Source organism: Sapajus apella, unplaced genomic scaffold, assembly GCF_009761245.1.
Source record: "Sapajus apella isolate SASKATOON/1434 unplaced genomic scaffold, GSC_monkey_1.0 scaffold62, whole genome shotgun sequence".
Taxonomy (NCBI): Eukaryota; Metazoa; Chordata; class Mammalia; order Primates; family Cebidae; genus Sapajus; species Sapajus apella.
Genome location: NW_022437002.1, coordinates 16682337 through 16707671, shown reverse-complemented (window position 1 = coordinate 16707671; position 25335 = coordinate 16682337). Strand labels below are relative to the sequence as shown.

Here is a 25335-nt window from a genome sequence, read left to right as displayed (position 1 = left end):
GGCAGCAGCACTGAGCTGCACTTGGGAAGCAGAAGCCCTGGCAGCAGGCCTTCCTGCAGCAAAGCGCCCCTCCTCCCAGTACCACCATCCCAGGGCCCCCTCTTGGCCAAACACTTACTTCTCAATGTCACTGTTCTTGCAGGTCTTCTGCATGGCCTCCTGCTTGCTACTTTCACCATTGCTGGTGGATGGCATCTCTGCTGGGACAGAGGGGCAACTCACACTCCAGCCAGACTGGGCAGCACAGGTGAGGGGTTGGGCTTGAGTCAGTTACCACCATCCAGGAATGCCACCTCTCCCCCATTATTCCTAACCTGGGGCAGGACTTACCGTCACTGGCCCATTTAGAGAACTCAGGCGTGATACGCGTGCTGGGAGGGCCACCACTGGAGGAAAGGAGGGAGGAAGAACAAAATCAGGCCTGAAGGCAGGCAGGACAGCCCTGAGGGTCAGTACTGGGTTGACCCCTGCCTCAGGGCTTCCTGTCTCTCTGCCCCACCTGCCCAAGCCAGTGCCCACACTTGCTTTAGGACTGCGCCCCGGAGTGCCTCTCTCTCCTTGGCTTCACCAGGCTCCTCGCCTGTGCAGGGGATGACGTCAGCCTCTGTGTATCTGGTGTGGTGGTCAAGGACAATGGATCCTAATTTTGCAGCAGGCCATAGGGTTGAATCCTCAGGAGAGCGTGCTCCTCCTGGCCAAAGCTGAGACTCTGGCCCAGGGGGTGGCGCAGGTGAATACCAGAGAAAGCTACTTTTCTTATTCTCTGTGGCCTGCCCCATCAGCCCTGCCAGCCCCCATGGTGCTCCAAGGATACTGTGGCTTCCCATACTCCAGAGTGTCATCCCCATCGACATCCAAGTCAGCATCACTGTCCGGATTCTCTTTGCCGCTGCACATGATGAAGCCAGAGCCTGTGGGAAGCAGGGTGTGAGGAGGGCCTGGGGACAATAAGACTAGGCCAAGGGTGCCCCTCCTGTTGCCTCCAGGTAGGGGTTAGGCTTTGGACATCATAAGGTCCAGAGGGAAACTTGGGCCTGGGATATATACAGCCAGATACTTCAGTGCCCCTAACCCTGACATTTCAGGCCCTTCACTCTGCAAACCTCATCTTTCCCTGCCACCGCATGCTGCTCCAAGTGGTCTCTGCTCATAAACTAGCCCATTCATACATTATGTCACATCCTTGGGGGACACTCAGCCCCAGGCCTGCTGTCCACCTATATTCCAGGTCTAGGAAGAACAGGAAGAGGACAGAAAATTTCAGGTCTAGGAATTTCACAGGAAAGGAGCTGGGCCTCCCCTATGCCCTATTATCCATCCTGACAAGTCCATCAGAGGAGAGAACAGGCTGGCTAAGGCCAATCAGAGCCACAGAGTGGTACCCCCGGCCAACATCCTGATTTTGGCCGCTAGGTCCTTGCCAGCAAAAACACTAGGCAGCTGTTCAAATATTTGGTGTCTGAAGCGCCTGACATTAATTATTCATCTCCACCTCACTCAGCCCAGATTCCTGGACAAGTGCAGTTACAAAGGGATTAAAAAGGGACAGACGAGGGAGGACAGGCATGCACACCTACTTCTCAAACCAGTCCATGAAGGCAGCCAGGCTGGGCGGAGGCCAGGCCATCGGCCAGGCAGGCGGCTGACCCTGAGGTGCATCTGGCACAGCCACAGGAGGACTCTCAGCTCATGCGGAGGGGCGAACTGCAGGGGCTACACCAGGCCTGCTCACCTGCCAGGTGATTTCTCTGACTTCCCGGACTGCCCTTCCTGATAGCCCAGGGTCAAGGGCTACAGAGCTGCTCCCCCCAGCTTCCCACTTCTTCCCAGTGAGTCTCAGACCACACCTCACTAGCCAGCACAGCCTTGCCAGGGACAAAAGACTATGGCTATTGGGATCAACAAGGAAATCCTTAAAGTGAGGAAGCAGCTCAGTGTTCTGCCTGATGATATCAGGCATTTCTGCTTGTCCATTCTTTCCTCTCAGGTCCTTATACTCTCATTAGGGTATGTCTTGTAAGGGGTCTTCAGGCCTCCTGTCTGCTCCCTCATTCTGCTTACCACTGAGTTTTGACCACTTTTCCTCCTGCTCCAAACCCATCAATGGCCCCCTAATGCATGCACAACCAAGCCCAGGCTCCTCAGCCAGATCTGTGAAGATCTGGATCCATCTATGTCTCTACTCTCGCTCTCTACTTATTCACTCCGCAAATGCCATGCATGTGGACACAGAGGCTGCTCACCAAACCCCAAACATACCTTGCATATCCTGCTCTTAAGACCCCTGCTCATGCTATTCACCCCATCTGGAATGTTCTCCATCTTTCAAGCTCTGAAAAACACTGAGTCTTGATCCTTCTCCCTTCTAACCCCACCAGTCTCTGGTCTCACACAGATACCACCCGCCCCGAAGGTAAGCAGCCCTGGGAAAGAAAGATGCTGGGCACTGCCTGGGCTCCACCTCTCCCTGACAGTCCTCATTTGCCCTCTATCCTGAGGCACTGACACACTTGAGGCAGCAGGCAGGTCAGCAGCAGGGCCATTAAGCTGAGAAAACACCAAGTTACAGCTCTGTCTCCTGTTCACGGCCAGGTGTCCTGACAAGCAATTCCCGCCTTGTGGGTGAGTGGCACCTCTATAAACCCTCTGACAGTTTGGGAGACAAACTCTACCATCAATCAGAATGTAGCTATCAGGTTCACTTATAGCTTGTGGCCCCCAAGCCCTGACAACCCCCCTTCCCCAGGTACATGCAGCTCAGCAGCCGGCCTCATCCTCTGCTCAGCCTAGTTCTGCCTTATAAGTGGAAAGCAGAGAACCCTAGCACCACATGTGAACCCAGTATGGCTCCATGGCAAAGCAGAGAAAACAGGTACCCCAAAGCTGCCAGGAAAAGCCCCAGCTTCTCAACATGTAAAGCAGCCCTGTGGCCTGAAGTCCTTTTCTCTGCAGTCTTACTGCCTACCATGCCTGGCCCAGGACCCATACTCCATTGAACATAGCTACTGTGGTCTCCCAAATCCTAAGTGCTTTCTCATGCCCCCATGCTTCCGCACCTCCTGCTCTCTGCCTAGAACCTTCTCCCTCCTGGTCTACAATACACATGCTTCCTCCTTTTGCAAGTCTGACTCAGCCCAACGGTGCCTCCTACCATTAACTCACAGTGCCTACACAGAGCAGCTGCTCTCTAAATCCCTGCTAAAGGAAAGAACTCTCACCTCAACACCATTCTTTCCACCTCTATTGGGCTTTTCCTGTTTGTCTCCATGCTGAGAATAGAGAGCTTCAAGATCTGATCCCTATCCTCAAGGTGTTCTGCGTGGCGGATGGGGCTTCCCAGGTTCTTATACACAGGTGTCCCTTCCCTGGTGTCCATCCAGACTCCTGTGTTAACTCCAAAATCATATTACCATATATTGTCACTGTCCCTTACCAGACCAGAAGCTGCAAGGTCCCAAGTTTGACGCACTGTTGTGATCTCAGCATTACCCAGCAGAGCTGGCCAGGCTCATGGCTGATGCCACACAGCACATCCTAGCAGTACTGGCTAAACACTGCTCTATTAGTTCCTAGTTAGCTGGTGGCCTGGAGAAACCTCTCAGGACACAACTTTCCTTATCAGATCCCAGCTCCCAGCTGGGCAGCCACTTTGTTCCTCTGGCCAGTCAGGCAGGATGGACAGCACGACACGCTTTCTTTGCCAAAGAAAAGGCCTCTGCCTCTGGTCTGAGCCATTCACTCTGACCCTGACCCCTCCCACTGAGACAGATGTTGGGAACCTCTCCCTACCCCCACAGGTGTTCAGAACAGGCTGCTGCTGCTAGTTTTACTCTTGTGCTGCCCCAGCCTGCTCCAACCTCTTTCCCAGCACATTAAACTTTATTTTCTTAATGAAATGTCACTTGCTGACTTCTGGCAGAATCATAATAAAAAGAAATGGCCATAAAGCCGTTTTATGCAGACAGCGCCCCCGCCAGCTTGCCCCCCCTCCTGCTTGGAGAGGAAGGCTCCACAGTCATTTTATGTTCTCAGCTGCTGGAATATCCCAAGCCAGTACTCAGAGGCAAGATGGCACAGACAGCTCCTTTCCAAGTCTCTGGCTCCTCTTCCATGTAGCTCCAGGGATAACAGGCAAGCTGCCACTCCTATTGCTACTATCCAGGGAAGGAACTCAGCTCCCCGGACCTCCAAGATGACCTAGAGTACCCTTCAGTCACCAGGGAGGCCCCCTTGCTGCAGTTCTGCCCCATCTTAAAGTGGCATAACGGCCTGGGCCCCCACCCATAGGCAACCTAAGCCTGATGGTCAGTGATACTCAGTAGGGTAGTGCCAGAGTTGCCTGGTGGCATGGGAAATGAAAAAAAAAAAATCCTTCTCCTCAGAGTGAAAACTTAGCAACAAAGAGGGAGAGGGCTAAGTGCAGAAATGAAACACAGGTCTACATTTTATAAAAATGACTCTTCTCCCATAAACTCATTTCTTCCTAGGTCATTGAGAAGGGAGGGGGGAAAAAATCACTGTTAATTTAATCAATTGATCAGATGATCGATTGAGAAACTGGAGATGCCCGTTTACTGGGGGCAGTATCGTCCTGGAACCTGAAACCACAAAAAAGGAGCCATTGATTTCCTCACCTGCTGCTCCCAACAAAACCAGAGCCCAGGGAGAAAGGAAAGTCTCAGGGCCCTCCAGAGGCCTGCGCTCTCCAACACGGAGGGCAGGGCAGCAGCTTCCGGAGAGTTTTACACTGGAATTAGTTACAGATGCAGTTACGGTGTCTTGTGTAAACGCCATCGATTGGGGAGCTGACAGTCTGGGGAGCTGTGATGCGGGACAATCAATCGGCCTGCAGTGTCACCTGCCACCTCGCTGAACAGTTGACAATGCAATTATCCAGTGTGGAGGCAGGGAGTTGGCGTGTGTCAAACGCACTTAGCCACTTTCCGGGCCTCCTCGATAACGTGTTTCACTGCCTCACATCAGGAGAGACGCAGAGAGACAGACGCCGTTTAAAACCATTGATACTTGCTCCTTCTGCCTGCACTCCCTCTGTCCTAGCTTAACAATTGTGTTCCAAAAGGCGATTAAATCCCGTCAGCTGCCACAGGGGACAGAAGGTGCCTTGCTCCTTGGTGCCCTGCACCTCTCCTCACCCCTCCCAACAGGCGACAGAGATAACTGAAGGTGGTGGGGAGTCAGAGGGCAGCAGCCCAACCCTCTCCACTCCGAGGCCGCCTCGAGCAGTGTGTTGTTCCAACACCTGCCACTGGCTGGGACTAGGAGCACAGCTACACTGGGGGACATTAGCACCTGGGGCTCCCTTCTCTGGAGAACTGGCACACCAAAGGAGGCAGCAGCTAGGGCAAGGCCTATGTGCCCATGCCCTGGGGCTTACAACACCTCTTACCCGCTTGCCTCATACTTCTGGCACTGAAGTTTTATCAAGAAATAGCCAGATAAAAGATTGTGTCAGGCTGGATGTGGTGGCTCACATCTGTAATCCCAGCACTTTGGGAGGCCAAGGCAGGTGGATCACTTGAGGCCAGGAGTTTGAGACCAGCCTGGCCAACATGGTTAAACCCCATCTCTACTAAAACCACAAAAATCAGCCAGGCATCGTTGCACATGCTGTAATCCCCTACTTGAGAGGCTAGCAGGAAAACCTCTGGAACCTGGGGGGTGGAGGTTGCAGTAAGGTGAGATTGTGCCATTGCACTCTAGCCTCCAGCCTGGGAGATAAAGTGAGACTCTGTCTCAAAAAAAAAAAAAAAAAAGATTTGTGCCAAAGCTGCTCTGCCTGTTTGCTTCATGATTTCTCATTCAGCTACTTGGAAGCAGCTTATATCTAAGGAACTCATGAAAGATAAGAAACACCTCAGGTCAGGATCTGGACAGGGCAGACACCATGCACTGCTGACTGTCTTAACACCCTTTTCCTCCCTACTCACTCCACCTGTTTGGTTCAAAGGGGCTTCATGCTGGATTTTAGAAATGCATTCACCTCCAGGGCTTAAAGATACAGTTGCAGGCTTCCATTTCCTGTGAAGCTTCCTGGGAAATTCCTCCATCTCACCACTCTTATGCCCACATCATTGCCACCTGACTTGAAACCAATCATTCCCATGTCCTCTCTCCAGCATGTCCCTTCCAGATATGAGGAGCTCTGGCTCCTCAAATGCAGTTGGGTGAACTCTCACTGGAAACCAACACACAGGAGGGACTACGGCTCACCACTGTAGGCCTCTTCTCCAGGATCCAGGAGCCAGATGGAGGACAAGAGAGGAAAGGCATGGCTCCTGAGTCACATACCTCCTTAGACTACAGGTGGAAGCAGGCTTGTCTTAAGGGCTGTATAGTTAGGTTTCCCCTGTGGTCTGCTTCTCTAGCCCAGATGCCCCTTGTCCTGCCCAGGTTTTCCATGGTGCCCAGGAAAAGCATCTTTTTTCCCTAACTGCAGATCTCTTAGTGGAATGTTGGGGACACACTAGGCTCTGCGTTCTGCCCTTTATGTAAACAGCAGGAGCAGGTTAGAAAATCTATGGTTCTGGCCGGGCGCGGTGGCTCAAGCCTGTAATCCCAGCACTTTGGGAGGCCGAGGCGGGTGGATCACGAGGTCAAGAGATCGAGACCATCCTGGTCAACATGGTGAAACCCCGTCTCTACTAAAAAAAAAATACAAAAAATTAGCTGGGCATGGTGGCGCGTGCCTGTAATCCCAGCTACTCAGGAGGCTGAGGCAGAATTGCCTGAACCCAGGAGACGGAGGTTGCGGTGAGCCGAGATCGCGCCATTGCACTCCAGCCTGGGTAACAAAAGCGAAACTCCGTCTCAAAAAAAAAAGAAAATCTATGGTTCTGAAAGGACAATCAACAGCTTGGGCACACAGCTGAAGTATTTCTTCTAGAATTGGGAAAGCCAAAGTGCCTCCAAGGCAGCAAAAATTCCTTCCAACTTACTTTCTTGAAATAAAACCTATTTCCTTTAGTCTTTTCAAAAATCTAACTCCAGTGGGACCTACTTCAGTGCTCACCTGTTCTGTCTGGTTATTTTGTCCTAAAATACCAATCCGAGCTATCTGGAGCTTCTCCTCAGTAACCCCAGGTCACCATCTCTAAGGCTGTTCCCCTCAGCCAAGTGTCTCAACCGAAACTCTTGCTTGCTCACTGCTTCCCACAGCAGATTACATTTGAGGTAACCCATGTGATCCATCAGACCAACCCCAGGGGGCCTGGTGGGAAGCTTTGCTGAGGATGATGAAGGGGCCCTAGTCTAGGAGGAGGGATGGGGATGATGGGATACAGGTACTTATCTGCAATTCTTCACTTCTTTCATATCTAACAAGGACAGCAATCTCTGTTCTGTCAGCATGCACAGCGCAGTTTAAATGGGCCTCGCCACTAGCCTGCTCATCCTGCCTCTGCCTCCCTCTCTCTGAAGTCGGCTGGGCAGCTTCTTCAGCTGGCGTTATCACTCCCTCTAACCGGTCTTGGCAGGCAATCTAATTCCTCCTGAAAAGGTCACCGCCATTTTAACTGCCTTTCAATCACATTAAGCACGCGCTGCCCGGCTTGCGGCCCGGCCCGCCCGGCGGGCGATCAATGCGCTGCACTGACACCAGCCCGCCCGGTGGGGCCACACCCAGCCCCCCAAGAGTCAGGGCTATCGGTCCTGGTCAGGGAGGGTAGGCTGACAGATGGCCAGCTTTTGCAGACAGGACTTTGGGGGCAGAGGCAGTAGGGATCAGCCAGGGCCTCCCTTTGATAGCCCCCCCACCGAGGAGCCTGCCTCCTCCGCTCCACTGTGCCCCGCTCTCTGCCTCGTGGCCCCCGCTGATCTCACTGTAAAACAGCCTTTCAAGTCTGCCTGTCTTTTGACTGCACTAAGCTGTTTAAGAGGCGGCAGCAGCTTCTATCAGGAAAGCTGGAGCAATTCTCTGCAGATAAAGGCACCTCCGGCCCCTGTTCCCTCTTCAAGTCTCACTCTCATTCTCGCTCTCCAAATCGCTCAAAGAAAAGCCCCCTTTGAACTCCCCTCAGGAATTCTTGAAAGGAACAACCTCACAGTGTAAACACTCAGGGAAAACGGATACCCGCCCAGGGCCTAAGAGCCCTTCACACTGCTCTGCAAGTGCATCCCAGCACAGGGGAAATACTTTGTCAAATCAGCAGGCCCTTTGCAGCTTTATCCTCTGCAAGCCCTGTCTGGTGCCCAGAAGCCATTAGGCCCAGCTCTATGCCAAGGAACCTAAGAAGTTGCCACAGCAATGGAAGATGTGAGCAGTTGCAGCTGCCAACAGAGCTAACCCAGAGCGGCACGCTGGAACTGACCCTGCACGGCTGCACCGGACACCCCTGCATCCAACTCATGGGACAGATGATCGTCAGCTCTGCTGCTGACTCTTCCAGGGCCTCAGACACTTTAAGGCTCCAGTACAGGATGAGTGAAATGGCATATTAACGCTCTCCAGCTCTGGCTCAGGGAGACAGTTTGATCCGACTAACCTTCCTGATTTATGTATTGGCTTGCCCCCAAACGCTTGGGTAATGTGAGAGAGGCCCAAAGGCATAATGTCCCATCTGGGCTCTTAGCCCCTTCGTGGAGCCAGTCTGCACTGGACTGCCCTGCAGAGACCACTCCTCAGCACCCGCCCAGGTAGCATGGCCCCAAGGAGGCAGAGAACTCCTTCCCAGCTGCTGTGAGATTCCCCAGGGACCATACACAGCAGTACTCCCAAAGGTGCTGCCCAGAGAACAGAGGCAGACGGGAAGCAGATTGGCTCACTTAATGACCACAAGCTGCAGTACCAGCTGTGCTCGTGCACAGAAACAGAGAAGAGCTGGAGGCCAAGAGGCAGACAGCTCCCCCTTCCCCTGCCCAAGGCTGGGGAGTTTAACAAGACGACATTGACCCTGGGTACCCAACCGATTCTGCTGTCTAACCTGGTGGGGAGTGCCAAGCCTTGCCCCTCCAAGAAGCTGGGAGGGCACTGGAGATGGGCAGGCCCTGCACACTCCTTTGTGGCAACTGGGGAGAGCCCAAGGGAAGCAGGGAGCAGCTGGGTCCAGGCCCCTCTTGCTTCAGGGCAGAGGGCGCCCAGGGAGAAGGGATGGGTCAGAGCTAAAATTAGATTCACCAATGAAGCTCAAGGGAGGTCAAATTTTGCCATAACTCACTCTCTCCTCTGTAACTGATTTCCCTGACATAGGGCTGAAGAGGAGGAGGAGGAAAATCCAATGTGTTTGCCTGGAAGCCCTCAGGGCCCCCAGTGCTGGAGGTGTATAGCAGGTTGCTGGATTCTCATTTATCAGCCTTAAGAGGGATGGAGTGATAAATGCATAACCGTCCCTTTAATATTTTATGCAGGTGCTAACGCGGCTTGGCTGTCACCTTCAATGCATCACCCGAGGCTGAGAGCCCCCCTCGTCATTCCTAGCTTGCAGCCTCACAATTCCATTTCCCCACCCAAATACATCCATTTTAATATGCACATCACAGGCAGGCAGCACGGTCACAAAGGAGCCCCACCAGCAGCAGTTCCCATGTGGTAGAACGGAGGGATGACCAGCCACCAGCCTCAGCCTTTTGGCTCCCAACAGAGGGATACCCAGCAGAGGCCTGGCACCAGAGTGCCACTGTCTATGTGTCAGCTGCTTATACCTCGGAAGCCACCTTCCAGGAGAGTGGTGGCCCGTATCCGCTTCTGCCCACACCACTCATATTCCTCAAAGCGGTTGTTGTTCTCATGCTCGATGTCCACAGCATCATCCTCAGCAATGCAGGAGCCTTCCCTCTGTGAACAGCAGAGCAGGATCATGCTGGGCCCAGGCCTCCCCACCTGCTCCCCAGAGTCTGCAACAAAGGCACAGCTCTAGCCTTAGCTGTGGTGTGCCAAACGGGCCCTCAGCTCTAGGGCTCCTTTGAAGCAAACCAATTTAGAGGTCAAAGGCCTGGTCGTCTTCCCAATAGTTTTCCACTAGAGCCCAAGGGGGGAATGAGTGAGAGTGAAAGCAGGGGGAAAGCACAGTGGACAGAGGGGAAGAAGCTGCTGAGACCACATGGAGACCCCAAGAGCCCACAGATTCAGGGGCAGTCAGCAGCTAGTGTCGGAGGAAGGGGGTAGGGAAGGAAGGTGGGTGGTGATGGCCCCTCTACCTTAGAAAGGCAATGCTCCACATGCCTACTCATCTCCTGCTCCGATCCTGCCAGGGGGCGGTTGCACAGGGGACATACCTGCCCTTCATCTTGCTTCCTCCGTTTCATTTTCCCAATCCGAGCTGCACGAAGAAACCGAAAACAAAGCACAGAACAAGCAGGCGGTCACCGTAGCCCCCAGGGTCCCAGTGGAGCTGACACATCCTGACCTCTTGCCAGCCATTAGCCTTTTTATTCAGTGTCTGATCTGGCCCTCATCTTGAAGTATCTCCTGCTCCTTTGGGGACTGGGCTTTGCCAAGAGCACCTGGGGAGGAGACTGGTGCTAACTAAGCCAGGGAGTAGGTCCACTCTTTGGCCACAGCTGATGCAAGGTCTACCCATACCTTTCTATCGGCCATGTTCAGTAAGAGTCCAATGGGCAAAGACACTCCATGTTGCTAGGTCTCAATCCAGAAGGCCAAGACCATGAGCTCTTTTGGTGTCAGAAAATACAACTCTAAAGAGTATCTCTTGGCCAGAACCTAAGGTCCCTCCAGTGACCTAACTTGGCCTGCCGTTCACTCATCAACTAAAACCTCTTTTGTTCCCGGGCCAAGAACCTGGAGGTACAGCTTCTAGCATCCCACCTAGAATCTCACCAGGAAGAATTTCTTGATGTCCACAAATCCCATTTTACAGAAGAGGAGACTGAGGCTCAGTCATAAAGGTAAGAGGGTCTGGGTCAGACCTTTGGCAGCTGGGTCAGAAGGCTCAGGGAACCCTGAGAAGGCAGCCCTTACTGTGCCCACCCAAACCTGTTCCATCATTTCTAATCAGTACAGAGGGGCTGGCAGGCCCTGGAGGCAGAGGGCTGCCTGCCATGTTGTCCCGCAGGGGGCTCAGTTCCAAAGTGCACACTGCAAGCCCACAGCACTGCTAATTAATGCTGAGCGATGCAATCATTTCTAATTAGCTCACTAATCCCTCTCTGCAGCCCTCCTGTCACTGAAGCAGGAAGGGGTCAAAACAAGAAACTCTGTTCCCTCTAGTCCCTTCCAGAATGCCACAGCAAGATCAGAGATGGCTACTCTGGGACCAGATGGATGGGGAGTGGGTACAGCTAGCCAAGGAGGGAAAGGTTCCCCAATGCAGGGCCAGGAAGAACTTTCTCATGGAGAGTGACCCTGATGGGAAGCTCACGAATGCAATCTACGAAGAGAACACAGGTGAGAGCTGGTATGTTACAATTTAGAGCTTCTACTGTGTGTCAGGCTCACAGCCAAGTACCTTACACAAGGTAGCTCATTTACTACCATTTCGTGAAGTTAGACTGCATTATTCCATCTTAACAGAAGAAGAAACCCGAAGCTTAGATCAAGGCACGTGTCCAAGTAGTCAAAAAGTGGCAAAGGCAAGATAGGAAACCAGGCCTGACTTCATAGCCGAGAAAGACCTCCTGTTCCAAGGGGACCCTGTAACTGAGCAGCATCAACAAACACTGAACCCAGTGAGTGCGCTATGGCTCCAGCGCCTGCCTGTTCTGAGTCTGAGGCAGGGAGCTACTCCAACTCCAAAACAGAGCGACCCCAGAAAGACCCAAACCAAAAGGAAAGCTACCACCCTGCCAGAACTGGGCATATAGACCCAAAGAGAAGAGACCCAGTCCATCTCTTCAATTTCCTGTTTTCACTATAGGTGACATGACTGTGTCCTAGTGCCCCACTTGATTTTGTGGACAAAGATCCAACTCTTCACTTTGGCTGCCCTAACTCTTAGAATCTCAGACTTAGGTAGCCTTGACACTCTAGAACCAGGGCTGGGACCAAGAATGGATGTGAAACATCAGAAAGGCATTGAGCAAAGGACTCTGAGAGTTCAAGAAGTGTAGTATAAAGCAGTGTGCCAACACAAAGCTTCCTCCCCTACCATGCCTAGAATCCAAGGGAATGCCCCCCTGGTGCTGATGATACCACAATGTTCGATGACTGGATAAGGAAACAAATCTCATGGAATGGTCAAGAAAGGCACAATACTGGATGCACTCCTTGCTTAGGACACACAGGCAAGCAGACGATCCATTCTCCCTGGAAAGCACCCTGATGGACTGAGTTTCATCTGGAAATTCTCAGAGAAGCAAGGCAGGTTTGGTTTTTACCTTCCCATTATCTGCTAACTTCTGAACTAAGCTTACTAAAGTGTGGTAGGGGAAGTTTTGGTCTCTATCCAGAGGCTACGTATGAGTAGGAAGAATCAATGCATTTGCCAAGGAGGTAGCATGGTGTGGTTGGAGAAACACAGGCTTTGGTGAGAAACAAACTTCAACTGAATCATGGCTCAGTTACATCCCAGCTGTGTGCTTTTAAACACACCACTTTCACCTCTCGCAGTCTGTTATTCACAAAAGGTGTGTAGTACTCCTCGCAGAGGTGTTGTGAGAAGTGAGAATGGTGCTTAACATGGCGCCAGCCCATCACGAATGTTCTCCCTTTTCCAGACTAGGGCTCAGCCTGGCAGCAGAAACCAAGTGGCAAGAGCTGGGGATCTTGAACTCCGTGGCCTCTCTCACTTACCAGCTGGCCCAGAGACCTTTAACCCCTTACAGCCAACCCCCAGATATCACACCCCGGTAAGCACAAAAAGCTAGGATCATTCAATTGTATTCGGCAAACAGGAATGCTCCAGTAGTTTGAATCCAAAAGTGGGGCTGCCAGGTAGTGCATACACAGCCTGCTTTCAGAGAAGGCCTCTAAGAGCTGTCGAGCCCACGCTGATCACCTTTGTGAAATGTGGGCCGACTGATAACTCAAAGAGCCCTGGGACGAGTTAGTTCCTGTTGCCGTGGGAACTCCAGATCTCACTGTATTGTCAAGTCTCAGCAGAGAGGCTGTATTCACACTACTGGGCACTGATTAAAAACTGGAAGAAAAACATTCTCAGCGCCCTGCAGGTTTGTATAGTGAGGTCCCAGCAGTTTGCAAATTCAAAGCTGAGCTCCCGAGTAGAATTGTGTAGCTTGTTCCTCATTCTCCGGCACTTATTGCCCCCCAGGGTTCTTCGGGGCCTTTAGACAGGTTTGGGCAAGAGCTGGGAGCCATACCTCCATTAGACAGACGGGGAAACTGAGGACGGCAGCTTTGGTTAGCACATACTCAGGCGCTGTGATTGCGAAGAAGCCAATGGGCCCCAAAGTCGAAGAGACCCAGGCAAGCCAGAAGCTGCAGGCAGTGAGGGAGGGAGGAGGCCGGGGGTGGGGCGGAGGGAGGGGCCGGGCAGGACTCACCATTCAGTCGGGTCTGCCGGTTGGCTCGCACTCGCAGAAAGGTCTGGGAAAAGATTGCGGGCAGATGCAAGGAAAGAAGAGAGCGTCAGGTGCAGCCTGGAGTCCTGGCCCCCGCCCCAGCACCGGACCCCCGACCAAGCCTGCTCCGCCCCAAACAGCCCGTAAACAAACCTACTTCCTCCCTCCCGCCGGCCCCTCTGCTCCGCCGGCCGCTCCGGGCTCTCGGCATAGCCGCCGGGGGCTGCTCTAACGGGACCCCGTGGCCGCTGCGCGGTGCCGCCCCAACCCCGGCCTCCGGCGCTCTGGGCTCCACGGCCGCCAGGCCGGCGAGGGCGGCGATGCGGGCGGATTCCCCCCGGCTGCCCGGCGGCGGCGGCACTTCAGCTCCCAGCGGCGGCGGCGGCCATGTTGGCCCTGATCACGTGACCTGCCGCCGTCGCGCACTGGGGGTGAAAGTTCACGATGCGGCTCGTGCTGCCGGACCAAGACCAGGAAGCTGCCGCTTGTACTCCGGTAGCAACCGGCAGGAGCCTCCCCAGGGTCCCTCCCACCGCCCGTGAAACCCACCCACTCCAGCTTTAGCGGCTGCGAAGTCCTTCCACCCCACCCCACCCCACGCCCCCTTCCGCTGCAGGGCTTCTTCCGCCCCACCGCCGGGCCCCGGCTGCGGGCTCCCATCTTCTACGCCTGCCTTCCGCGCGGCTGCCCTCAGGGCAGAGGCATCACGTTGGCCGCTTTGTAAGGGGCCAGGGGTTGGAATTCCGGATTGTTCATGGGTGATCCCCGCCCAACCCCTAGGCTATTCGGTTCTGTTATTAGAGGACTCCCAACTTGTCAGTTGTCTGCTGCACGGCCCCTGGAGCTCCCATAGGCACTGCATACCCACACAGCCAACACTGAACTCGGCATCCTCCAAACAGACGCCTTCGTCTTGCGTTCCCTATTCGTAAGAGGAAGCCACTATCTAAGGTGTGCCCACAGAGGAAAGTTGAGAGTCTCCCTTGACCCTGCCGTCTCCATCCCTCACACTCAATCCTTTTCTAGATCCTGAAAGTCTACCTTGAAAGGTCTCTAGTTTTCCATCTCCACCTTTGTATCTCCTACTCATCCTTCCATGTCTAACTGAAAAATAGCCTTTCCTTATGTCAGGGTACATCCATCTCTGCGCCCTTATCGCCTGTGTAAGTTTTTATCAGTGGACTGACCACTTCAGGGTTGGGGGCGTGTGTGAGTTGTCTGGGCGAACCCAGAGCCCAGGGTGGTGCTTGGCATAGGCAGGTCAGCCCTGAGTTTTTCTTCCATGGCTGTACCTACCTTGGTTGTCGTTGCGCTCCAGTTCATACATAATCTTATGAGCGCTCTAAATTTGCAGCTGTTTCCCGTCTTGTCTTTTGGTCTCCAGCTTCTCTCTCAGCAACCCCCCCTCCACACTACACACAATGTGATCTTTCTAACGGGCAAAATTAACCCTTTCCTTCTTCAAATCCTACAGTGGTTCTCCAGCGAGATCTGCAACCTGACATACAGGCCTGCCCTTTCTGCCTCTCCAGACTCTTCTTCCACTCCTGTTCTCTCCCTTTACACTCCTGACACTCAGCTTTGCAGAGCTAACTGTAGCTCTTTGAGCACTCCATACTCTGGACTCCAGGCCAGAAAGCCTCCGTGCCCTCCAGTATCCTCTGCCTGGTTAACTGCTGTTCATCCCTTAGGACGCTGGCAAGACTTAGTTTTCTCCCCCAGGCCTGGGTTTGTTGCCTCCTCTGAGTTTTCGCAGTTCCATTGCTTCTCTCTGATCATGTATATTTTGACTATTCGTTTACATATCTGTCCCTTGTACCTGGAGGTCATCTCTAGCCATTTACCAGCACAGTGTCTTGCATGAAGGAGACATCAGTGGTAAGGGGAGAAAGACTTTATAAGTCCTGAGCCCAGTGATGGGCTGGGAAATAATCTCGGATTTAGGGCCAAACAGACTCAAGTTCAAGTCCTAACTCTGTTACTTACAATTTATATGTTCTTAGAAAAGTCACTTCTTCTTTCTAGTCCTGTTTCCTTGGTAATACATTGGGGCTGATGAATACAGTCGCTATGAGGTTTAAGTGAGGCAATGATAAAGAGGGTTAGTCAGCAGGGGCTAAGTAAATGAGAATTCAAACCAGAAACCAAGGCTGGGCACGATGGCTCATGCCTTTAATCCTAGCACTTTGTGAGGCCAATGCAGGAGGATTGCTTGAGCCCAGGAGTTCGAGACCGGCCTGGGCAATATAATGAGACCCTGCCTCTATAAAAAACAAAACCCAGAATCCAATACCCCCTGCTTTCAAGGCCTACCTCAGTGATGTTAAAAATCCAACACAGCTGAGCAACTACTACATGCCAGGCATTGTGTAAAGAGCAAGGAATGGGATACCCAGCTAGTTCCTGGGTTGTTTTCCAGCTTCATCTACTGACTTTTCTTGAATTCTACTTTCTAACTAAACCAGACTGCTAGCAGGTCCCACATACATCATTCTGCTACACCTCTATGTTCTCTGTACATAGTGTTGCCTTTATCTGGAGTACCCTTTCTTCCTTGTCCACCAAGAGAACTCCTATTCCTTCTCTGAGTCCCTTTTCAGTCATTTCCTCCTGTGTGAAGCTTGCTCTGATTTTCCCTTCTTCTACTGTGGTATCCTGGAAACTTATTTATTGTTATTATTATTATTTGTATTTTTAGTAGAGATGGGGTTTTGCCATGTTGCCCAGGCTGGTCTCAAACTCCTCAAGCAATCCACCTTGGCCTTCCAAAGTGCTGGGATTACAGGAATGACCACTGTGCCTGGCCCCTAGAAACTTATTTGTACTCCTGTCATAGTCCTTGAAACACTGGACCATAATTATCTATTTGCAAATCTAACCCCTTGAAGGCAAGGACACAGCTGAGCATGAGTGAGTACTAGATAAATGTTTGAGTAAAGGAAGGATAAGCCAAGGTCCTTGCCTTGGAGAAACTCCAAGTCTAATGGAGTCAGATTCATTGTGAAAGATTAAGTATGGCCAGAATTATTTGCATCTTCTATCAAGAGCTGCATTTCCTCATCCCTTGATTATGGGCTAGCTTTGTGACTTGCTTTGCCTAATAGAAAGTGGTGGAAGTGGTATGTGAATTCCAGATTCTAGGCCTCAAGAGGCCTTGCAGCTTTGGTGTTTACCCTCTCGGTGTGACACTGCCCTGAGACTGCTAAGTAAGAAAGCTGACTGAACAAAGCTGGGCGCGGTGGTTCAAGCCTGTAATCCCAGCACTTTGGGAGGCCGAGGCGGGTGGATCACAAGGTCAAGAGATCGAGACCATCCTGGTCAACACGGTGAAACCCCGTCTCTACTAAAAAGCTACAAAAAATTAGCTGGGCATGGTGGTGCGTGCCTGTAATCCCAGCTGCTCAGGAGGCTGAGGCAGGAGAATTGCCTGAACCCGGGAGGCGGAGGTTGCGGTGAGCCGAGATCGTGCCATTGCACTCCAGCCTGGGTAACAAGAGTGAAACTCCATCTCAAAAAAACAAAAACAAAAACAGAAAGCTGACTGAACATACTGGAGGATGAGAGGCCACACGGAAGAGAACCAAGACACCCAATCTCTCAAACATGTGGTGAGGCCATTTTGAACTTTCCAGCCCAGCCAGTCCTCTAGGATGAATAAGTTGCATGAGTGAGGAAATGCCCAGTCAACCCACAGAATCATAAATAATGAGTTGCGTGAAGCCACCAAGGTTTGGGATGTTTGTAGGTAACTGAAACGTACTTAAATAGATGATCACAATATAGGGTGATGGGGCAATAACCACGACACACAAGGGTCATGAGATAGCTAATCCAGAAAGGCTTCCTAGACAAGATGATTTTGGGGCAGCATTTGGAAGGACAAATAGAAATTTGATGGAGTGGGGTAAAACAGTCCCGTTAGAAGAAACAGCATGTGAAAAAACATGGAGGCAAGAAAGGAATGCCTCATCCAGGGAGTGGTTAGCATTGGGAGTGGTTGTGAGTTCAGTGAGCATAGCCTGTAGGATTCATGGAGGACTGTATTTGGAATGGAAGCTGGAAATACAGGTTGAATCTACAACACAGAAGGCCTTGCTGCCGTGTTAAGGAGTTTATCTTGTAGAACACAACCTAGCTTGGCTTGTCCTTAAGGAGGTGTGCTCAGAGTCTAGAACAGGGTCTTGGGTCTTAACCTGGGCTTCAGAGATCTCTAAGTGGTACTGAGATGGGCTCTACAGCTTTCCTAACTTCCTGAAGTTGTATGTATAATACTGCATGTGTGTGTGCCTGTGTGGTAAGTAGAAACGTGTTTTTTTTTTTTTTTTTTTTTTTTTGAGATGTAGTCTTGCCCTGTCACCCAGGCTAGAGTGCAGTGGCGCAATCTCAGCTCACTGCAACCTCGGCCTCCTGGATTCAAGCAGTTCTCTGCCTCAGCCTCCTGAGTAGCTGGGATTATAGGCACCCGCCACTACACCGACTGATTTTTTAATATTTTTAGTAGAGATGGGGTTTCACCATCTTGGCCAGGCCAAAATGGTCTTGAATTCCTGACCCCATGATCCACCTGCCTCAGCCTACCAAAGTGCTGGGATTACAGGTATGAGCCACTATGCCTGGCCATAAGACGCTTTTTAGGCAAGAGCGTCTGTAGCTTTCCTCATAGTCTCTAGGAGATAGAAGAAATACTGACATTTGTGGAGAGGAAGGTGGATCAGGGAGTTGAGGCATTGTTGCGTGATGGTTACTCTTTCCTAATTCAACAGATGGCAAGGCACATGCTGTGAGTGAAGTACAGAGGATAGACCTCTGAAGGCGGGCCTCTGTCTATTCCTCTGGACCAGAATGCTCTGGAACAAAGCCTTGTCTCTGTTCCCTCTCAGATCAGAATTCCCTGGGGTTGTCTGGATCAGGGCAGTGTCTCCCAGGGGTTTATTGGGCTTCCTCTCTGAAACTAGGGCTCCCTTAGAGAGAGCAGGGATCCTTTCCCAGGGCTTGCACTTTGGGCTACGCAGTTTGAGTCCCATGCGAAGGCATTCGGCAGAGGCTGTGTCCAGCCATGCTGGGCACTCTACTCTCCAAGCTGTGCACCCTGTGCCAGGCCAGGCTGTGTCAACTGGAAGGAAGGGGTGCAGAGAGAACTCCTTTCCCTAATTCCCACCCAGGGCTCTGGTGTGCCAGCAGGGCCCCTGTTTCTCTACTCCAGCTTACAGGTCCCTGCAGCCCTGTCTTTCCATATCAGATCAGGGCTGTTCTTTCCTTCTCACACTGAGCCTCCCTGAGAAACCCCATTGCTATTTAGACAAATGTTCTGTGGAACAGCCTCTGTTTTCTTTCATCTGATGGCTCTGGGGTTCTCAAAGGCTGGGCTCTGTCTCTCCTTAGATAAAAGTTTTGGGGGAAGCCCTTCCTACTCCAGAGAATGTCCATCTATAGCTAAGATGCTCCCCTTAGGCCCCTCTGCTCTGAGCTTATAGGACTGTGTGATGACTCCCTTCCTATTTTTCCAAGACACTCACAGGCAGTGTCTACCTGTCTCTCCATCTGGGCCTGATATCAAGGTTTGACGGAATTGAATGGTTATTTGCTTAAGGTATCGTGCTTTTGAAGTCTAAAATCTTCAGGTGATTCTGGGCTATGTATCTGGGTCTCTCATGAAACCAAACCCCATAGGATACTTCCTGATGGACAGAATGATTCAGAGGTACTCAGAGCTCATGTGACCATCTCTCCCTAAAATCCATCTATTTAAGGCCTGTTCTCTGATACCTATGCCTCCTGAGTTCATTTAGGGGCACTCGACACAAAGGGAAAGAAACACAGTTCAGGACTCTCCTGTGGCCTGTAGGGAAGAGGAGGAATTAGCACCAGGCATGCCACTGAAGGTCTCCCCCAGGACAGCTTGCTTCTCACGGCCACCCGCCACCCCTCCTCACCTGGTATCTGTCTGAGTGGTGGAGGTCATCAGTGGCAGATGAGTGGGGTGATGCTGTTGGAGACTCTCCTTCCCTCTTGATGGAAGCAGACAACAGGAGGGACTGGAAGAAGAAAAAGGACATGTGGCCTCAGGCTGAATGAGACCTACAGTCAGTCCCTAGGGTTCCCAGTCCCGTGGAGCTTTGGGGAGCCAGGCAAAGAGAAGGAGGCTGAGGGATAGAAGGACCACTCTTGAGATTCTGAAGGCATGGTGTCGAGTCCTGGGAGTGTGGTTGTGAGAGAGGATGGCTTGGTTTTAGGGATGAGTAGAGACTGCCCGAGGGACCCTGCTTAGGCTAATCTCTGCCCCAGTGGGGCAGGACTCCCAGTCCACTCCCAGTGGAGACTATATATGCTTTGTTTTCCCTTGGAGAGCAAAGATGCTAGGATCCCCATGAAGGGTTGGGGATAAAGCTATATACCCGCTACCCTGCCTGCCCTTAATACAGGCTGATGGCAGCCATACAATGGAGACAGTAAATTAAATAGTATGTGAGTTTCTCACCTGCAGCTAGGGATGTACGCTGGTCCATTTATCCCGGTGCTACGGTGATGAACCTAGCAAAAACCCCAGCAAAACTAATCCCCCCATGTCAATCTTGTATGGCCTCTTCTACATATGCCTGCAGTTTAGATTAATAAACTGTCTGCTTGAAATGTGTGCGAGCACCACAATTCTAAATACCACATGGCACGTTCTGCCTAAGAGCCAGCTCTTGCCAAGGCCTGTTCAGCTGCAAACTGGGGGCCTGGAGGCCTGAAAGCAATCCATACTTCCTCCCCCCACCTTCCCCAGCCTGTAAGCTCTGAGCCGGAAGCACACAATTCCCTAGGAATCTTCCCTAGCTTAGAAAACCATACCAAATCGCCAGTGACAGGCCAAAGAAAGCAATTTGGGAAAGATGGAGCAGCCATTTATCCTTCATCTCTGGCTGAGCCTTAGGATGTGACCCGCATGCGGTGGCCACGCTGCGCATCCTCAGGCAAGCGCCCTGGAAAGGGAAGAGACAGCTGCTGGTCTGGCAGGGCTCCCTGACTTGCCCACACCCCAGGAGCTGGAGGAAAGAAGATGCTGGAAAGGGCCTGCGCGGGATTCTCTGCAACTTAGAGCTCCTTCTTCACCCACCCAAGCCCAGTGGGAGACCTCTTGGGTGACCCAGCCCCCAGCTCAGAAAGGAGGTGCTCTCAGGCAATGTTCTTCTCCTTCTTTGGTCCCAAGGAAGATGCTAAGGAGGGGAAACAGTGTGGGTCACCCCGACCGCCGGCCCAAGAGAAAGCTCATGTTTGTGCGCTTTCTCTCTCTCATTCTCTCTAGGTTAGAAGCCCTGAGAGGCCTCAGCATTACACCTGGGGCAAGCGGAATAAAAAAAGGTCACTGGCGCTTTTTAAACATGGACCAAAAAGCAGTAAAATGTGTTTTGAAAAAAAAATCCCGGCATTAAATCATGACTTTTTGCCTGGCTCTTCGCCTCATTAAAAGTGGCCTTTTGGAAGGTAAAATTATCATTGTAAGCGATAAGATCTTTAAGAAAATAATTCACGGCTTCTTCACCCTTTAATATGATAGCCGCCACCGGCTAATTTTTTTCTTAATGGCAACGAGGCCATCAATCTTGTCGAAGGCCCCTCACCCTCTCCTCCTCCTCCCTCCCTCCTTCTCCCTGTCCTTTCAGTCTCTTGCTTGAACCTTCTCTCTCTCTCTCGCCTCTTCCACTCATGACCTGCTTCCCTAAAGCCTAGGTCAAGGCCAGGCATAGACCCTGAACTGCTCAGCTTTGGGGCTGTGAGCATATATCTGGAAGTAGGTGAGCAAGTGTCCCTTGTCTCTGTGTCTGATGGTCAGTATACCTACGTCTGTGGTTTCAGGACACACGTTTAAGACTTCCTGTGTGTATATTCTGACCTGAGTGTGTGTATGGGTCTGCATATGTGGGGAGCTAGGGATGGAGGTATATTGTGTCTGCCAGGGGTTTGTCCTTAGACTACAGGCCTTACTGATGTCCAAGTCCCCAGCCCTGCCAGCCATGCTCAGGTGTCAGATGTCACCTGTGGTGGTGGACTTGGAAACTTGTCTGTGACTTTCCTGAAACACACCACTAAATGCTGCAGGCTGGGCCACACTCAGTGAGTATAGCTCCCTACCTCTGTGAGTCTGCAGCTGCCTGCTGCCCCTTCCCCTGCCCTCCTTTCTCTTTAGCGCTTTGCCTCCTTGGCCAAGGCCTACACCCACCCAAGGCTGGGCTAGGCGCTCTCCTCCTCCTCTCTCAGCTTGCTGTAGGTGAGCCGTTTTCTAAACGAAAGTGCAAGATCCATTCCCACACTTTTGAAAGGCTTGCCCGGCATTTGGGCCTACCCCATGGAGGTGATACTTGTCACTCTGGCTCCTCTCCCAAACTCCCCTCTTAGACGTCACCAGTGACTGCAGTGGGCCCCTTCTCCAGGCTTCCCCTGTTTGACTCCTGACCACCTGATACATTTAGAAACATTCTTCCTTAGGATCCTTAGATGCCATGCTCTCCTGTGCCCCTCCCAACACACTGAGTGTTCCCCTCTGTCTCCTTCCCTGCTTCCTGGACCTTATCTTGATGCCAAGTGCAGGAGGCCCCCAGATTCTCGTCTTGGCTTTTGCTCTAATCTCTCCATACTCTCCTTCACTGATTCCACCCATTCTCAAATCTTCCATAGTCACTCCTCACTCTCTATAAAATGGGCCAGGGATGGCTTCCCTTTCTGAATAATTGTGGGAAAAAGGATGTAGCCTTCTACTGAGGAGTGGGGAAGGGGATACTCAGTGCGTAAGGGTTTGGTTCTCCTCCCCTCGTATCCATCCCCTCAAAACCACTTTTGGGGAAGTAGTACCCACTGTGTCTATGGCCATCTATGGGGAGCTCTTGGTACAGATGTCATTGTGCTAAGGCCTCTGGCCCCTCCTTTGAGCCAGATACTTGCTCTTCATTTTTCTTTTCTCCATCTGATGCTTTCAAGTCTTTCTCCCATAGGATTTGTTCAGAGAGGCAGACTGGCTCCCCAAATGAGTCCACCCTCTTCCTTGGCTCCTTGTTGCTCTCAGGACAAAGTACACACACACACACACACACACACACACACACACACACACACACCACCCTGTCCCCCATAGTTTGGCTTTTAGGCCCACACACACACCACCCTGTCCCCCATAGTTTGGCTTCTAGGGCCCTGCACTGTCTGTCTTGACCTGCATTTCTTTTTTTTTGAGTCAGAGTCTCGCTCTGTTGCCAGGATGGAATGCAGTGGCATGATCTTGGCTCACTGCAACCTCTGCCTCCCAGGTTCAAGCGATTCTCCTGTCTCAGCCTCCCAAGTAGCTGGGACTACAGGCACGTGCCACCATGCCCAGCTAATTTTTGTATTTTTAGTAGAGATGGGGTTTCATCATGTTGGGCAGGATGCTCTCGATCTCTTAACCTTGTGATCCACCCACCTCAGCCTCCCAAAGTGCTGGGATTACGGGTGTAAGCCACCGGCCATTTCTTTATTTTTCTTCATCTGCCGTAGCTCACTTTCTTCCTTTGAGTCTTCTCACCCTTAGTGTCTGGGTCGCCCCCATCTCCCAGGCCATTCTTAACTCTGACCCCTCTCCTGGCTGGAAGAGGATGAAGTTAGATGAGCATACCCTCACTCACTCACACACACACACACACACACACACACACACACGGCACAGCCCTAGGCCTCAGGATGATGTTCAAGACCTGGAGATAGTTGAGGACACTAGAAAAGGTGGAGACAGTTGAGGATACTAGAAAAGCTCCTTTTTCTTAGGAGGAACCAGTTCTGGTTAGGCCTAGGTTAGTATGGGCAGGAGGAAAACATGTAATTGGCCACCTACCTTGGGGGTGCCTGGAGCCATGGCATCCTTCAGAAGGGAATTCTTGCTGCCAAGAAAGAAGAGAACAGGGTGACCATTCTACCTGCTGCACAGGGCATGCAAGGGTAGAGTAGCAAGAAGACCCCAAAGACAGAGAAGGCATAGCCAGCCTAGCCCAGCCCAGCTCAGCCAAGCTCCACCCACTCCTTTCAATCCCAGTGGCCCAGCCTAGCTCAGTCTCTCTCATGGGCCAAGGGCTAGTGCTGGCCCCTGGGAGGGAGACACAGACACTAGGCATGGTCGACTCTCCAGTGGCTCTGAAGAAAGGGGGCTTTACCTGACTCCTGGTATCAGCCCTGAAGATCCTGCCTGTCCTGGAGGCCCCCTTCTGTCCACCCCTTGTCCCCAGCCCACTCTTAGCTCCTGTGGGATTGGGGTGATGGAGCTGACAAGGCTCTTGTCAATTCTCCCTCCAACATGCTGCAAACTGTGTTAGGCCAGGAATGATCTCCCCCTGATTCAATTTGTCAGCCCCAGGCCCTCCAGCATCGGGCGCGGCAGGCGGGCGGGAGCTGGGCCCTGAAATATGGTAGGTAGCTCAGAGCAGGCGGGGGCTGGGGTGGGAGGTGATGGATGGGCTGTGGGGGAGGCGAGGACTGTGTTTAATAACAAAATTGGTATGCAAGGCCACATCCTGCGCTAAGCATGAGTGATCCAGAGCCACAAAGTATTACAAATCCCCGCTAAACAGATGCTGACAATGGAACAAGACGTATCAAATCAGATCCACTTCAGAAACATTAATATCCCTGTTCCTGTCCCTCCCTGCCTGCCACCCCCACTGCGCTCGCCACATCTGTGCTCGCACATTCATGCGCGTGCACTCTCACACACACACACACACACACGCTCACAGAAGTGCTGGCTGATGAATGCACAGAGGCAGACGAAGCCCATTCACACAGGGTCCCCGCACAGACACACATATGAGGTATCATGTACAGCACACCCACAGATATATCCAGAAAGCACAAGAACATACAGACATACATCCAAGGCAGAATGCATGGGGCACATAGGGACTTACCGAGTGTAGACATAAGGAACACCCACAGATGAGCTCAGGTACCCACAGGGCCAGACACAGACATACTGGACATGCCCGCAAACGCACAGGAAGATTCAGATGCAGCGGTGACTCTCAGTGGGGGACAGGGGAGAAGCAGAAGGGATGTTCCCTGCCCAGGGGACATCTGGCAATGTCTGGAGACATTTTTGGTTGTCAAAACTTGAGCGGAGGGAGGGGAGGTTGCTACTGGCATGTAGTAGGTAGAGGATGTTAAACAGGACAGCCTCTCACAGCAAAGAATTATCTGACCCCAAATGTCAACTGTGCCGAGGTTGAGAAAACCGGGTATAAAGATGCACACACATAGACCTGTAGAATTCCTATAATTCTGCCAACAGGCACACAGATACAAGTGGTCACACCTGTAGACTCAGACACATACAGATGCACAGGGCCACAGAGGCATATTCCCAGATACATGTCCATAAAGACAGATTCACGGCCGGGCACAGTGGTTCATGCCTGTAATTCCAGCACTTTGGGAGGCCGAGGTGGGTGGATCAGCTGAGGTCAGGAGTTCGAGACCAGCCTGGCCAACACGGTGAAACCCTGTCTCTACTAAAATTACAAAAATGAGCTGCGCATGGTGGCAGGCTCCTATAATCCCAGCTACTCAGGAGGCTGAGGCAGGAGAATTGCTTGAATCCTGGAGGCGGAGGTTGCAGTGAGCCGAGACTGTGCCATTGCACTCCAGCCTGGGCAACAAGACCAAGATTTTGTCTCAGAAAAAAGATTCACAACAGCCACACAGACTGGATGTGAGCTGCTCATGTGCACAAGTCAAATAAACACATGCATAGAGATGGACACCTGTGTGTACCAACACACACCCAGACACACAGGTACCCACAAATGTCAGCCCCAGGCGCACACACACAACATATGTACATCACAGTGTGGAGGCCACCAGGCCCAGAGTGAGGCCAAGGTCTGAGTGTAAAAACAGAGCTGT

At 52.0% G+C, this 25335-nt stretch overlaps 1 protein-coding gene and 1 long non-coding RNA gene across 7 annotated transcripts in view; one reads left to right on the top strand and one right to left on the bottom strand.

Moving 5' to 3' along the window:
- RNF220 (ring finger protein 220) overlaps positions 1-25335 on the bottom strand; it is a 253434-nt gene that overhangs the window by 6087 nt on the left and 222012 nt on the right. For 3 of the 6 annotated variants that reach the window (XM_032247342.1, XM_032247343.1, XM_032247346.1), the window contains exons 4-12: positions 23276-23321; positions 19365-19466; positions 13414-13456; positions 10153-10274; positions 9658-9790; positions 815-911; positions 526-612; positions 331-386; positions 119-197 (exon numbers count right to left, since the gene is read on the bottom strand). In XM_032247342.1, coding sequence (XP_032103233.1) covers positions 119-197; positions 331-386; positions 526-612; positions 815-911; positions 9658-9790; positions 10153-10274; positions 13414-13456; positions 19365-19466; positions 23276-23321 — 765 coding nt within the window. Of the gene's footprint in view, positions 1-118; positions 198-330; positions 387-525; positions 613-814; positions 912-9657; positions 9791-10152; positions 10275-13413; positions 13457-13588; positions 13841-19364; positions 19467-23275; positions 23322-25335 lie in introns of those variants that run through there. The other 3 variants (XM_032247345.1, XM_032247344.1, XM_032247347.1) reach the window with 2 other exon arrangements.
- Positions 143-10581, top strand: LOC116529452. The gene is made up of 2 exons (XR_004259512.1): positions 143-247; positions 9364-10581. It is a non-coding gene; the product is annotated as an uncharacterized LOC116529452 (long non-coding RNA).